The following is a 16757-nucleotide window of genomic DNA, read 5'->3' on the forward strand; positions in this document are numbered from 1 at the left end:
TGTTCTTTTTTCACTGTAAAGGGAATGCATATTTTAAATATCTAATGTTATTGCTTTATGTGATAAACAGTACAAGATGGCAATTTATGAGAATTATTAGATCTCAGGACATTACATTCCCTAAAGGATGTAAGGAGAGGTGTATCTTTTGTTTTTCACATTGCTATCTGTTTAATCCCAGCACTTCTAATGGATATCAGCTTTTAAGCTACATTCTTTTTCTTTCCAAATCTTTTTCCTTGTTTTTATATTCACCTTCACTTTGGTATCCTATTACTAAGTATAATAAGGTATAAAATATATTTTAGTAGTGGGTATCATCAGATTGGAAAAGAGATAAATGGAAAACTCCATTTTATTTTTGCAGTCACACAGACTGGGACAAATCAATACAATACAGCATGTTGTTAGTAAACAAATAAGTAACCATGACTATTTTTCTAGAGGGACAATTTCCCATTTATTTTCATTTTTCATTGAGATTTTATGTTATTATATTGTTTAGGATATCTCAACCTCCACAAAGGCTAAATTCTATACTTAGATACACATAGCTTCCATTTAATCAATGGTAAGTAGGCAAATATAGACAGGCATAATATACATGATGATTAGGGTTACTGTACAGGACTCAATATCTTGAGCCAATATCAACTTTATACTTAGGGTTGTTGAGAAAATAAATGAAATAATTCTCAAAAACACAACAGTCTTGACAGGTAGTATGCACTTAATTATTTAAAATGTCTTTTTCTTCAGATTATTATTATTATTGAAACAATTGTTAGTCTCACTTTCATTTTTACCCCTGACTCTTTCATTGTAAACAATATATATGCAACATCATTGTAAGGATTCTTATATATAAACATACCTTATAGTAACTATTATAAATACATCCAATATATATTTGCTTATAAATATAATGATGATTTCTTAACAACTGTTCTAAAGGCTACATTAGCTAAATATTTTAAAGAGAACATTATAAAAATGTTTAAGGTGTTTAAATGTTAAATATATTTAAACATATTAATATGTTTATAGACTTAATTTTTATTTACACGTTTGATATATATCTTGGATATTTTAAAGTAAAAATGTTAGCCCAAGAAAAAATAACTAACTTGGGGAAGATATTTACTAAACTTGGGAGAATATACACAAACCTGCATGATTTTAATTAACATAGCTCATAATTCTATGAGTATGTACTGTTATTATCACCATTTTACCTATAAGAAATTTAAGCTTGAAAAGATAAAGATATTTTGCTCACACTCTAGAGTGTGTACTATGGATTAGTTCCATAATACATGATACAACTTTAATCATCCCCGCATACACAAATCAACCTTTTGGAAATGGGTATTAGCTTATTTTTCACTAAGAAACAAAATTCAGCTCACTTCTGAAAATTGAAATTGCATATATTTACACACCAGAATCCCACTTCAAATAAATAAATAACAAACAGCTGAAGAATGGAGGAGGAAATGAAGGAAAGAAAGACAAAGAAATAGAAAAGAACTACAAACCAATCTATTAACAGCTATCTCTGAGGAGTAGGATTATACATTTCTTATTTTTAAATTACATATTTACTTTACATACTATTTTTGTTTACCTTGAGAATGGACTACTTTGTAATCATAGATGACAATGTAAAAAAAAAAGAAGCCCTCCAAAAATACTAATTTCCCATTAATTCTGTCAAATCCTAAGACAATCATTATTTGTACCTGAATTACTCACTAGAAACAAAAAAATCTTTAAAAAGTTATGCCAATTTGTGCTTCATTAAAGGTTATCAGGTGATAAAAGGATTCCAGAGAAGTTTCTCTGATGAAATGTGATATTACTTATTTTACAAATTATTGCCTTACAAGAAAGCATAAAGCAGCATATCTAAATAAATTCTAAATAATTATTTACTGGTCAATAAATTAATTTATACTCATAAACCCCTAACAAGAAAGTTAAAAGACACAGATTAAAAATTCAACATTAATTTCATTTTAAAGAATATCTTCAAGCAACATATAATTATAATTTTCCCTGTTTAAAGACATTTAAAACTGCCTTCATTCCAGTCACAGACTTTATTTAATGGTCTTTGTAAATTCCATAAATAAGAGTTCATTTCTAATTTTAAAGTTTATACTTTGAAAAAATTACAGAAGTTGGACAAATCAGAGATGTTTGCTCATCTAGCTCATCCTCTTATACTTTATAGATAAGAAATCAAAATTTTATGAACAGAGATTACATATTAATGTTAACAGTTATTATTTTTCCATTTTCATTAAATATATTTCTCTTTCCTTTTATAATTTCTGGTTTACAATGGACACGTGTTGGTTTCATAATTAACTCAATAAACATTTCTCATTGTAGGAGCTCTGTTGAATAGATTGGACATTGCACTCTCCCACATAGCTGTCAATTGCCTTTCTCTTTGTCTTCTCATTTCCCCATATGGTATTGAGAAAATGACACAAGACACTGAGGAGATAGGAGCATGATGACATTACAGTAGTTGAAAATTTTCATCATGTCTAAAAAAGTAGACTGTGAATTTAGAGGATACGAAATATAGTGTACCATTGTGAGACAAAGGACAATGAGACAGAGGAGAGGGAAAACAGTAGAACGTATTTCTACTGATGTAAGTCATCCTGAGAGGCATCAAGATGATAGAAAACCTGTGAGATCAAGCATCTCCAATTTTCTCCTGGATATAGATCCTTCACTATTATATTCCATGGTGAAGTATGAAGCATCGTGGAACAGGAACGTAAGATTAGTGTTCAGTAACTAGTTGCCAATTTTTAAGTTGGTTCATTCTGTATTTTTATGTGTTTGGGTATAAAGAAAGATAAGCCAGCTGTTGTTAGGGCAACCGGTAGTATATGAATCAGACAACTATTTCTCCTGTTTTCTCAATTCCTCTCATAATAAAGTGTAAGAGACTGAGAAAACAACATATCAAGTAGAGTGACTTTCTCCAATGCACACTGTAAATATTCTTTTGAATAACAATTAATAATTTCTACATAAAGAGACTAAGAAACTAATTTTAATGATGGATTTGGAAAACTTGTACCTGTTACCAAAAACAGCTATCTTATTGTTACCTCAGATATTTAATTGGAAACTAGAATTTGACTAGAATTTTGCCAAATGTTACACATTATATCGACAACAGGAAATGCCTTTTAAAAATATTTAACACTGAATGGTATCTTCACTTGGGTTCTTAACACATGACTGCATGGCTTATACAAGTATATTTCTAGTTTGAAATTGACCCTTATTCTTTTTTTTAATTTATTTATTTATGATTATTATACTTTAAGTTTTAGGGTACATGTGCACATTGCGCAGGTTAGTTACATATGTATACATGTGCCATGCTGGTGTGCTGCACCCACTAACTCGTCATCTAGCATTAGGTATATCTCCCAATGCTATCCCTCCCCGCTCCCCCAACCCCACAACAGTCCCCAGAGTGTGATGTTCCCCTTCCTGTGTCCATGTGTTCTCATTGTTCAATTCCCACCTATGAGTGAGAATATGCGGTGTTTGGTTTTTTGTTCTTGCGATAGTGTACTGAGAATGATGATTTCCAATTTCATCCACGTCCCTACAAAGGACATGAACTCATCATTTTTTATGGCTGCATAGTATTCCATGGTGTATTTGTGCCACATTTTCTTAATCCAGTCTATCATTGTTGGACATTTGGGTTGGTTCCAAGTCTTTGCTAATGTGAATAATGCCGCAATAAACATACATGTGCATGTGTCTTTATAGCAGCATGATTTATAGTCCTTTGGGTATATAACCAGTAATGGGATGGCTGGGTCAAATGGTATTTCTAGTTCTAGATCCCTGAGGAATCACCACACTGACTTCCACAATGGTTGAACTAGTTTACAGTCCCACCAACAGTGTAAAAGTGTTCCTATTTCTCCACATCCTCTCCAGCATCTGTTGTTTCCTGACTTTTTAATGATTGCCATTCTAACTGTGTGAGATGGTATCTCATTGTGGTTTTGATTTGCATTTCTCTGATGGCCAGTGATGGTGAGCATTTTTTCATGTGTCTTTTGGCTGCATAAATGTCTTCTTTTGAGAAGTGTCTGTTCATGTCCTTTGCCCACTTTTTGATGGGGTTGTGTGTTTTTTTCTTGTAAATTTGTTTGAGTTCATTGTAGATTCTGGATATTAGCCCTTTGTCAGACGAGTAGGTTGCGAAAATTTTCTCCCATTTTGTAGGTTGCCTGTTCACTCTGACGGTAGTTTCTTTTGCTGTGCAGAAGCTCTTTAGTTTAATTAGATCCCATTTGTCAATTTTGGCTTTTGTTGCCATTGCTTTTGGTGTTTTAGACATGTAGCCCTTGCCCATGCCTATGTCCTGAATGGTAATGCCTAGGTTTTCTTCTAGGGTTTTTATGGTTTTAGGTCTAAGGTTTAAGTCTTTAATCCATCTTGAATTGATTTTTGTATAAGGTGTAAGGAAGGGATCCAGTTTCAGCTTTCTACATATGGATAGCCAGTTTTCCCAGCACCATTTATTAAATAGCAAATCCTTTCCCCATTGCCTGTTTTTCTCAGGTTTGTCAAAGATCAGATAGTTGTAGATATGCGGCGTTATTTCTGAGGGCTCTGTTCTGTTCCATTGATCTATATCTCTGTTTTGGTACCAGTACCATGCTGTTTTGGTTACTGTAGCCTTGTAGTATAGTTTGAAGTCAGGTAGTGTGATGCCTCCCGCTATGACAAACCCACAGTCAATATCATACTGAATGGACAAAAACTAGAAGCATTCCCTTTGAAAACTGGCACAAGACAGGGATGCCCTCTCTCACCACTCCTATTCAACATAGTGTTGGAAGTTCTGGCCAGGGCAATTAGGCAGGAGAAGGAAATAAAGGATATTCAATTAAGAAAAGAGGAAGTCAAATTGTCCCTGTTTGCAGATGACATGATTGTATAGCTAGAAAACCCCATTGTCTCAGCCCAAAATCTCCTTAAGCTGATAAGCAACTTCAGCAAAGTCTCAGGATACAAAATCAATGTACAAAAATCACAAGCATTCTTATACACCAACAACAGACAAACAGAGAGCCAAATCATGAGTGAACTCCCATTCACAATTGCTTCAAAGAGAATAAAATACCTAGGAATCCAACTTACAAGGGTTGTGAAGGGCCTCTTCAAGGAGAACTACAAACCACTGCTCAAGGAAATAAAAGAGGATACAAACAAATGGAAGAACATTCCATGCTCATGGGTAGGAAGAATCAATATCGTGAAAATGGCCATACTGCCCAAGGTAATTTACAGATTCAATGCCATCCGCATCAAGCTACCAATGACTTTCTTCACAGAATTGGAAAAAACTACTTTAAAGTTCATATGGAACCAAAAAAGAGCCCGCATCGCCAAGTCAATCCTGAGCCAGAAGACCCTTATTCTTTAAAGCAGAGTTTTGATCTACAGATTGACGAATAAAAGCTTGAAGTTGCTTTCATGCTTATTTAATCATGTGAGTGGTTTTCTTAAATGTGAAAATGGAATTTAGATTATAAATGAATTCATTTTTTCCACCAATGACTGTAGTCATGCTTTGTGGCAAGTGTGGAATACTTTCATCTATATTTTTCTATGATGAAATCAGAATGATGAATGGGGAAAGATCAAAGTAAAATGACTGACTTCAAGTTAAGATGTTTTGTCATATCATTTTTTACATCAATATTCTTCATATTGCTGCAGAACAGAAATTATGTCAAGACTACCTGGAATTCTGTCTCCTCTTTTTGATCAAATTTATTCAGAGTTAGAAAACTCCACAGTATTTTGGAAAATGTGTGGGTTATCAAACTTTGTTTTAAATTTTGGCTTTGCTATACATCTTAGCAGTGTGACACTACTTCCTCTTCTGTAAAATGAGTTTAATTATACTTCATTTGCATTCTTGTTCAAAGAATTACAGATGCTTCAAGTAAGTTTTTATGTGAAAATTCTAGTAACTTGCCCAGCATATATGCTCAAAAACCAGAGGATTCCACTATCATTATTGTTATTAATGCTATATACCCTTATATCAATCATAAATCATGTAATCAACTTTAATAACTACTATACAATTCAGTATTTTCAATCATTTACTTACTACATGATTTTTTTGCAGTAAAAGTTAAACATTTTTTTAGCAACAGGCCTTTTGATACTGAAACTTTATATTTGATACTCAGCCAGCTCAAATTACTGATCACTGTTCTCTCTTCCCTTTAGAAACAAGACAAAACAACCCTACAAACTTCGGTATTACATGAACGAAAATATAGAGAGAATGATATAAGGAGTAACATTTTAAAATTTTATTTATTGTTACGTAATAGAGTACATATTTTTGGGGTACAGGTGATAATCTAATACGTTCGTATAATTTGTAAAGATCAAATCAGTGTAATTGGGATGTCCACCACCTTAAATATTTGTCTCTATTTATGCAAGAAATGTTTGAATTAATCTCTTCCAGCTATTTTGAAATGTATGATAGATTATTATGAACCACAGTCACCCTACTGATCTATCAAACACTTGGTCTTATTTCTTCTAACTATATATTTTTACTCATTAGTCAACCTTAAAAAGTTACATTTTAAAAAAGCATTGTAGCTTTTAAAATACTAGTCTATATATTTTCACGTAAAGGCCTAAAAGAACAAGAGTAATCTTTTAATAACATAGTTTAAAAAATAATTTCCTTTCAAAGAATTCTTGATAACCTTTCATATGTCATTTTGTGACAAGTTTATTTAAAAACTGTTAGTGCTTCAACTGTTATTAAGCTAAATGGTCACAGTTCTATTAATATGGTATACTAAAAGTGAAAATTATCTAAATATTACACTAAATATTATCTAAATATCATTTTGTGACAACTTTATTTAAAAACTGTTAGTGCTTCAACGGTTATTAAGCTAAATGGTCACAGTTCCATTAATACTGTATACTAAAAGTGAAAATTATCTAAATATACATTAAATATTATCTAAATATTAACGTAGTGACCTCAGGGCACTATAAGACCTCAGAACACCACTATTCAGTTTCCTAAATAGCATCAAATTGATTCTGATTTAATCATATTTGAGTTCAGTAATACTTTTTGTTGCCCAGATATTAGTAGGCACAAATAATTTATTCTTAATTTTATTATTACTAAAATACTTTGTTTAGTTAGTCTGATTGTCTAGTTTTTAGCTAATCTGATTTGTTTATTTAATTTGATTTTTCAGTGAGGTTTCCAGTTGTTATGGGATCATCTAACCAAGAGTTAGAGCATTATCTGAAAATATACATAGACCATGCATACAGATAACTTTAAAATATGCTTAGGCTGCACTATTATCTAAAAACCTTAAAATGCCATGCAAGTTTGTGTCACTTGCATGAGGTGGATGTCAGACATGATGTTTGACAACTTTGGGAGCCATCACATTGAAGATCGTGAGGGCAGACATGATGCCATGAACCCATATGGGACCAGCATTGTTTTCTGATACTGACAAGAGAAGGCATCCTCTGTTCGTGCATATGTTTGCCAGTTAGGACTACTTGCTGATGGTTTTTGTTCAAATAAAAGTTGCCACTAAAAGGATACTAACTTAAAGAAATTATCATTCTCTGTCTCTGGAGAAGCCTAGCATATTCATTTATGATTATTTTAAGAGTGAGGCAAGTTATGACTTGCCTATAAATGTCTCTGCTATATATAATTATATTTTTCTAAACCTTAACTTGATTTCAAACTTAAGTCTCCATTCCGCTGAGTGCAGAAAAATCATCCCAGCCAATTCAGGTTAATTTTGATCAGAAGTTCCTCTGTCAGGGATTTATTTTTCCCCTTCTCTTTTTCCTGGCTTGGATTTAAGTTCTGGAGGCACTGGTGGCAGGGAGCAGCTGATCTTCTCACCTTTCCATGTTATTGTGTCCAATGACAACATCTGCATCCTGGCCAGCACTGGTCTATGTTGAAGCTACTGCATCCTCCCTGCCTTCCTGTGAAAGCAATTGTGTGTGCAGTTTTCTCTGCCAGACTTGCTTCACTCTTGCCAGTGCGGTGAAACGTCCTATAGATACTTCTACAGGATTGCGCCTCTCACAGAGTGGTGTGGACAACTCTGTGAGGCTTGCTGCCTCCCAGACTCCCCTTTAGTCAGAGGTCCTCTCTGTGTTCCAAACCCATCTGAGGCTTTTATTGGATAAGTGACACAGTGTATAGAACCCATATTAAAGGCCATGCTAATATTTTAGATATTGCTGCCTCTTGAGCTCTCTTCTGAGCCTGGACAACCTTTATCTTGCAGACATATGTAGGTAGGTAGTAGAAGTCTTTTATATCTACTGTTTAATGCATAAACTTTATGTTCAAAGTAAATCAGGCTTATGTTACTCAAAATGAAGTTATCTGAAAATCAAAATTCCCTTTCTTGCAAATCATTGTTTTTGTACTTAAAAATAATGTTCTCTTTTCTTGTTCAACACTAATTTTTCTGCTGCGATAACCCTGCCCTGAGTTAATGCATATAAAGATCTAGTCTGAATGGTGAGAGAGTCATAGGTTTATAAGACCACAACAACAATCAAATAATTACAGTGAATAAAAAGTCATATTGATTAATACATCAAAAGAGTAACAACCTATGGCTGGTTGTTCTTTCATTGCTTTATCAGATCAAGACCACTGTTTGAAATGGATAAAAGAGAATAATGAGTAGGATGTCTGGGTGAGAGATTCTTTTTCCTCTTGCTTTACAAAAATAGTGACAATTTTTATACTCCAATATATACGAAATGTTACTGATAAATAAAATTTCAGAATTTAACTCTGTAATTTTTGATGTGCAATCTTGCAGAGAAAAGAACTTTAGTTGAAGCAATACAGTATCAAATAATTGTTTTAAGAGTTTGAATTTTAGAAAAGCTGTCTCAGGTGAAGGGGCAGTTAGTAATGATAAAATTGACTAAATGTGAGGTTTATCTTGTCTTACGGGGGTAGTTTTCTTAGGAACAGCACTCATTCTTTACTTCAAACCTGTAATAGCTTCTTCTTCCTTTTCCTTATAAAATTTGAACAATTCAACACAGCACTTAGTGACAACTGGGACCTGACTTGAACCCATAGTATTTTCAGGCTTTGCCTTTTCTCTGTGTACTTTTGTAAGCCTGCCCCTCAGGGCCCACTGGGCTTCTGCTTTCCTCTCAAACACATTGAATTTTTCCAGCTGCACAAACTGAGACAGCCTATTCCCCTCACCAGGAGGTGTTGCCTTCCTCACAGCGAATGAGCTACTCCTTTCCTTCCACTCCACCTCATATCTCTCTCAGTCTCTGTCACTGCCCCCTTTTCCCCCATCATAAGGAATCTCCAGGCTCTCTCATAGCTCTCCTACAGCCGATTATTAAAGTTAACATATATTATGGATATTTATGTAGTAAAAACAGGACTAGACACAGAAGATTAAAACTTGGGGTTTAAAAACCTGCTTTAAACATCAGACCAAGTCGATCATTAAAGTTAACATATATTATGGATATTTATGTAGTAAAAACAGAACTAGACACAGAAGATTAAAACTTGGGGTTTAAAACCCTGCGTTAAACATCACACTAAGTCACTTCAGTTCTTTGAGCATCAGCTCAGCCTGTGGATTTCATAACTGTCCCTGCACTCTTTTCAGTTGAAGTTTATTGGCTAAAGTTTTCAACTTCTCTTGTACAGAAACCAAGTCTCAATTTCAAACAGCGATTTTACTCCGTAACTATCTGCTAAATAAAATGGAATGCTGGATGAGAAGCAAAAAGCTTACTGATCAGTCTAATGGGATAACTGGGGAAAATAATGGTAATGTTTAGTTATTTTATTTTATTCTTATTGACAAGGGATAGGTAAGGAGTTGGTCAGGGACTACTCTGTCCCTTCCCTTTATTTTAGCCAATGATTGTGAGTTCCTTCTCCTATAACCAAGTTTTATTGCGCTTTCTTTGTAAAACTAAGGAGAGGTAGAATATAGTAGTTCATAGCAAAGAAAAAGGCAGAAGATTAACTACTAATTCACAATTCACTTGACAAGCTTCTGATTAAATTCACAAAGTCTTGCCAGGTAAATACTAAATCATGCCACTTTATTTCAAAGAGGATAAAAAATACTTCAATTTCTTGACAACAACCTAAGCCTTTTCAGTAGTTCAACAAGTGGCATTAGGTGTTTTAGCTCATCACTATAGCTTCACGTTTTATCATGGGTTCATGCTGATGAGATTATCTATTTCAAATAAGACAAAAAATAAGCTTACCTCCATCCTTCTTAGCAAATCGCATCGGTTATTCAATTATGTGTTCTTTGTTTGTGGGTACCTGAAATAATGAGAAGGAATAGAAAAAGAAAATTAAATATAACTCAACAGCATTTTGTAAAAGGCAAATATTTACAATTTTAATTGATGACAGACACACACTTCATAATACGATTAGCATGCAACTCCAGCTGCAAAAACTGAACAGCAATATGCCTAAGCTGGTTAGCAGCAAAAAAGTAAACCAATCACATCGACAAAAAGCCACCATAAACAAAAAAACTGTATTTAAAAGATTAACAGTTTTGGCATTCATCCCTACCATCAAGTCTTTCACTTTCTTTTTTTCCATCAAAATTTAGCTTACATTTGAAGTTAGCAAGAGTTGCATTACTATTATTGTTAATTTTAGTTCTGTTTATTGCCTTGAGGGTTATATAATGTCAAATAATTTTGGTGCCTCTAGTTAATTTTAATTAGTTGTTTTAATAGCCTATAGACCTATTTGTTATATTTTTGTAGGTTTACTTTTTTAACTATCAGGAACTTAATAACTGAGAATATTTAACATTACTGTTGCATAGGCAAAATTACAGAGTTACTATTAGTGTTACCTGTTTAACGTTTAGTCATCCTTTGAGTCCTGCGACATATTTCCTTAATAATCATCAGCCATCAAGTCTGATAGTCTCAAAAGAAATATCAGCCCTCTAAACTGCCTTCTAGGGCGGTGATATTTAGCACTGAAAATTACAAATAAAGTTTTTGAGGTTGAATAGCAACAACTGGCCAGTGACACTGATGATTTGTTTGTCAAAAAAAATTGTTATAAACTACGCAAATGAAGTCCACGCACTCCTTTGAGTGAAAACAATAAAGTGAATCTACGCAATGCTTACATGTTGGATGGGATATTTAATGTGCGGGGAAACTCAAAGGTTGAAGAACTAGGCATTTAGACAGTGGTAAGTGGTACTCTTACCTCTTTATACTCCATTACTCTTTCTCACGAGAGACATGCTAATGCAAACAAGTCAATCAGAATTTGTGTTTAGCAAGATAAAGCTTAGAGGATAGTTTAAAATCCATTTATTATTCTAAATCCATTTTTTTCCATTAACATGTTATACATTAGTGTTTACTAACCATGATTCATGTAACAGTTTAGTTTGTTAACTTTTAAATTATTTAACAACCATAAGTTATTAATACATTTTTAAGTATTACACAAATATCTTAAAACAGACTTGGGTTCATTTTTGTAATTTTTAAATAGAAAACATTTTAGGCATCTCTTGAAGAAGAAATAAAGCAGGCATTTAAAGCTAGAAAACAAGTAATTCCAAATTTAGTTTTTACAAAAGTTTTCAGCTTTATTGACAAATTATGGCAAACATATTTGACAAATTGTGGATTCCTATTTAGAGAAGCTTACACATGGAACTTTATGTGTGTTTTTTTTCTTTTTTAACAAATACAGGTTAAAACACTGAACAAATTCAGTTAGCTACATACATACAGTAGCTGCTTGTTTTCAACCCCATTAAAACAGCATTTAAAATTAAATTTACAAACTTAATATCAAACATCTTTGTCTAACTAACAGATATTAAAAGACAGGTTAAAACATCTTATCTACAACTTTATTATCAGCTAGTTCAAAAATCATATTACAGTCTTTTAGCAACCCTAAACAAAGTTTCTGCTAGTTGGTTGAGACTCAAAATCTGTTAACAAATTCATGCTTTTCCTCAAAAAAAAAAAAAAAAAGAAAAAAAAAGATTACACACAACAATGAAAAACAACCAAGAGAATATCATCCTACTGAAAGGTTTATAGACTATGCTTGCTAATGTCTTTTTCAGTCTGTTTTGTAAAATAATACTAGTGTCAATGTCACGCCAACAGTACAGAGGGAAATACTAGAAATATATGGGAGTAATCATGAGCAGTTATCCCTAGAATAGAAACAAACAAACAAAAAAAGGACTATTACTTGTCTTGTTGCTGTTTATGTGGAGACCACAGGCTATGAATTGTCTTTGAGGTGAGGTCACAGGTGGGAAGGACCTTCAATATCTACCATAGGGGTGTTCCCTGTATCCCCCTCTGGCTGACCTCTGCGGTGGTGCCTTCAAGCTAGAGCGGGTTGTGGCCCATTCTTCTGGTGCTGTGAAAAAGAGAAAGATAGTAACACACACATGACTTCACAGTTACCAAAAATAGTCATTTAAGACACAATAGTTGACCGAGAAAAAGAAAACAAAAGATCTCAACACCGAACGCTAAAGCCTATTTTTTCCACATCATGAGACCATCAAAAAAGTGTGTGTATATAAATGTGTACTGTGTATTTATTATGTGTTAGATTTAAATGCCACAAAATAGAAAGAGGAGTATCAGTGTAAACCCCTGCCCATAAAATCTTTTTACATAGAATTCTTAAAAATAAATAAATAAATCGGATATAGGAAACCAGTAGTCCTTAGCCCTTGAATAACTTGAGAATCACCTGGAAATATTAAACAATCAAAATAAAAGAGAACTAACACCTGCTCTCTGTCCCCCAAATCTACTGATTAGAAAACTCTATGGGCTGGGACCTACGGTTTGGTATTTTTCAAATACTCCCCAGATGATAGTTATATGGTCCAGGGTTGAGATCCATTGTGCTAAATTGTATAGAGAAAGTGAGAGACAAGCAGAATATAGAGTAGAAAAAACCTTAAGCAGCAAAATCAGTAAACAAAACAAAACACAAAGATATCAGTTTTTCCAAGTAAACAACTCAGTAAATAAAGAAGTATTAGTACACCAGGAAAACTCCATTTACCTGCTAATGTTGGCTAGGTTTCAAAACATTGAGGGTAGTAGAAATCTATTATTCCAAAAAAGCAAGAAACAAGTAACCAAGCTTTTGAGTACTGTGGAAAATAGCTATTGTAAAATCTGTGTCCCCAGAAAAGAAATGCAATTCTTCTTTAAAATAACTCATTGTTGGCTTTATGGTGACATTTTATGTGATTCCAGCAACTAGGTTGTTTTGGTCTCTCAATCAGAATTTAGTTCCTCATCAAGAGCAGATTTCATGCATGGGTGTGTAAAAGGAGGTGCAGACAAAGGAAAGAAGGTTACTAGAGACGCATAGATATTGATAATTGATATATAAAAAAATGGAAATATTAACTGGGAAACAATTGCAGATTGAGGGCAACTAATGTAGGGCATTTGCCCCTAGATAGTTCCTCTGATCATAAGAATTAGTTGAGAAAGACTACTAGAAAAGCATTAAAATTTTCAATTGTACTCATTATAATATAGAGCAAATGAAAACAATCTACTATGTAGAAAAATGATCAAAAGTTTATTATTGTTGGGAAAAATGGCACTTAAGTGGACAAATATTAGTTTTTTGAGAATATTCTCACCAGGGCATTATTATTACAACTGATACCTGATAATAAATAAAAAATTATATCTCTTTCACTATTTAGTCTTTTATAGGATATAAAATAGGAGTAAGAAAGAAATGAATATAACAAATGTTGCCATTGCTCAAAATACAGGTTTACTTGGATCAGAGGTTGGCATACTCTGGCCTGTGAACCAAATTTGGCCAGCTGATTGTTTTATAAATAGTTTTACTGGAACACAGGCATGCTGTTTATTTACATATTGTCTATTGCTGCTTTCACGATACAAAGGAAAAGTTGAGTAACTGTGATAGAGATTATACTGCTTGAAAAGCCTAAAATATTTATACTCTGGGCTTTTACAGAAAAGGTTTACAGATCTGTGCTCTAGACCATGTTGTTTTTGGTGGGAAAATGCAGATGTTGGTCTTTCTGATGTAATCTTTTGAGGGCAGGAATTTATCCCCAAACCATTTGACTTTATCAACATAAAAATGAAAAAAATTCCATGTATTTGCTTGATTGGAACTAAATAAAACTGTTTTTGGTGTACTCAAAGGGAAAACACATTCAGTGTGTGCAAGCTTGAAAGTACCTTCTTAGCCTTATGTAAAATGAATATTTACACCACGTTTATGAGATAATCCAGGCTATATCTTTGTTTTTGTCCTCTGATGGTAAAATGTATCCCAATTTATCATGGTTTTTAACAAAAAGAATGTACTACTTTTTGCTCCAATTATTCCAGAGTGTTAGAAATCCCTGGGTTTCACTCTACAGGATTTAAGAGCTGAGACAATAGAGGCTTCAAGTTTTCCCAGGAAATAGAAGTCCCAGGTCCTTTTTTAGATTCTGAATGTTCCTGAAAAACAGCTAAACAATCATGAGCGGAGTGACAGAATACTTGTCACATACACTCCCAGATTTTTTCAGAATTTTAAATTGACATAAACCTAGGGACTTGCTACAGAGGACATAAGTGTTTAATAACTACTCATCAACTTGGCTTCAGTTGACTTTTTCTAAATCTCTAGGGCAGTTAATTGATGAGCTAAAACTTCATTTCCTAAATGTTAGCCAACATTAGAATAGGGACTGTTGCTATTCACTGTTGTTTCCCAAGTGCCTGGGAGAAATTCAATGCCTAGTTAGGGCTGAATGCAGTGAAAGGTTACATGAAAGAAAGGATGGATGAATGAACAAGGGAACTATGCAGAAAGTTCCAGTGATAATTCAAAAAACAGAAACAGTTGAGCTAAAGAAATTTAACATTTATTTAAAAAACTCTTTAATTAGAAATCTTATATATTTGTTATAGAGTTAAAAATAAGACTTCTTACTCAAAAGGGTTATCTAAGTATCAAAAATATTTCACTATTGAATTCAATGAAGTAATCGTAGTGCGATCTCATTATTAAAAAGTACAAAAATATCATATTTCATGGCACAAATATGTGCTCTTTTATAACGCTCTGCTTCTATGTGAATTAATACTATGCTCTTTCCTCCTTGCTCAAGGCTAGGAAAATGGAAATTATTGTTAGTTCATGATACTTGTACCTGGAAAAGTAAATTGCCAGCCAAAGTGATTTCTTATCCAAACAAAAGTAAGTTTCTAATTTTCCAAGATTCCATACCATTAGCAGAGGAAATTAAGGACTTATTTCACTTAATTCAGACCTTGCTTCCATTGTTTACATGTTCTTGGTAACAATAGCAAAGAGAGATCAGGAAAAGTATTATTTTTATTTGTGTCCATCTTTATCTTTCCTAATATCACAATGTTTATGGATAGTTACACATTTACAATTACCACATGATAATGTACGCCAGTTTTTCTTAGTGAAAATATGTTCTTTGGATTGAGATTGGAGAGTACTGAACCAATGAACATTTTTCCAGTGCCACCATATAGTATGTTGTTGAACTTTATATGGTTGGCCAAGCCCCTCATTGCTCACCAGCGATATTTAGGCCTCTGGATTTCTTTACTGCAAGTACCACATATAGAAGGGATTCTAACCTGAGTCCCATGGAACCTTGAGCATGGTAGGGGCCCAAACTTAGGGAGAGACAAATCATGACTGGGTTCCTCATGATGGGAGTTTCTCTGAAATTTGAAGTTATAAAGACCCACGAATGAACTTAGAATTTATCTGTCCTCTTGGGTCTCTTAGTAGACAAGCAGATTCTAAATATTTTAAGCCTTCCTATGAATTTTAGGGTCCTGTTTTTTTCTAGTCCCATGGTGTGGTCTAAGATGTCATTTAAAAAACTCATTGCATCCAGTGAAATTTAGAAATTTCTTTATCCTTTAGGGAAATGATAAAAGAAGTAAGATTCTCTCAATATCAGGATCATTGTCACGTGAGAAGCACTGGCTAGGCTATGAATTAATCCAATAACAAATTCCTCCTCAAAAAAGGTACCAAATAACTATACGCCAAATTGAAATTATGGAATGGGTTACATAATTGTGAATCTGAAAATAGCAAATCAGGATATGAGAAACAGAAGTTAAGTGACTTGATCCAATTGCCACCCTTTTTTGGCTTCCAATTCAGGCTTTAAAGTATCATATATTATAAGAAATATTAGATAAATTTATATTTATTATATGAATAATAAAGCATCACTAAACACATTTTTTTATTTATTGAAGATCTCCTATATGCCAGTTACTATACTATGTCCTGCATATAAGGACAGTTTAAGGGGCCCATAAAAGACACAGGAAAAAACGAACCTGAAATTTCATAGGTTATAACACAATTTTAATTGATGTTTTAAGAAAATGCTGGGGAAAGCACAGGGAAGGGAGGTCTAACTTTCATCATTCAGTTGAACTTGCATTGAACTCTAACATTTAATCATCTCAAAGAAGGGATTTTCTGAGCAAATATACTTAGTAAGAACACAGGTGCTGTTTAACTTATCTAAGAGAATTCACTTTCTTTAAAGACTTTC

General features: G+C 33.3%; 1 protein-coding gene across 12 annotated transcripts in view; it reads right to left on the bottom strand.

Annotated features, from left to right (window-relative positions):
• KHDRBS2 (KH RNA binding domain containing, signal transduction associated 2) overlaps positions 1 to 16757 on the bottom strand; it is a 687327-nt gene that overhangs the window by 76048 nt on the left and 594522 nt on the right. For 6 of the 12 annotated variants that reach the window (XR_001718489.4, XR_008548534.2, XR_010158053.1 and 3 more), the window contains 2 exons: positions 12374 to 12547; positions 10378 to 10438 (listed from right to left, as the gene is read on the bottom strand). The exons of 3 other annotated variants lie outside the window; for them this stretch is intronic. Coding sequence is in view for 1 of the 9 variants with exons in the window: in XM_001141327.5 (XP_001141327.1) it covers positions 12450 to 12547 (98 nt within the window). In the remaining 8 variants the exon portion in view is untranslated. Of the gene's footprint in view, positions 1 to 10377; positions 10439 to 11437; positions 12548 to 16757 lie in introns of those variants that run through there. 3 more of the 12 variants (XR_002944246.3, XM_001141327.5, XR_677075.5) reach the window with 2 other exon arrangements.

The sequence above is a fragment of the Pan troglodytes genome, chromosome 5 (assembly GCF_028858775.2).
Source record: "Pan troglodytes isolate AG18354 chromosome 5, NHGRI_mPanTro3-v2.0_pri, whole genome shotgun sequence".
NCBI classification, from domain to species: Eukaryota; Metazoa; Chordata; class Mammalia; order Primates; family Hominidae; genus Pan; species Pan troglodytes.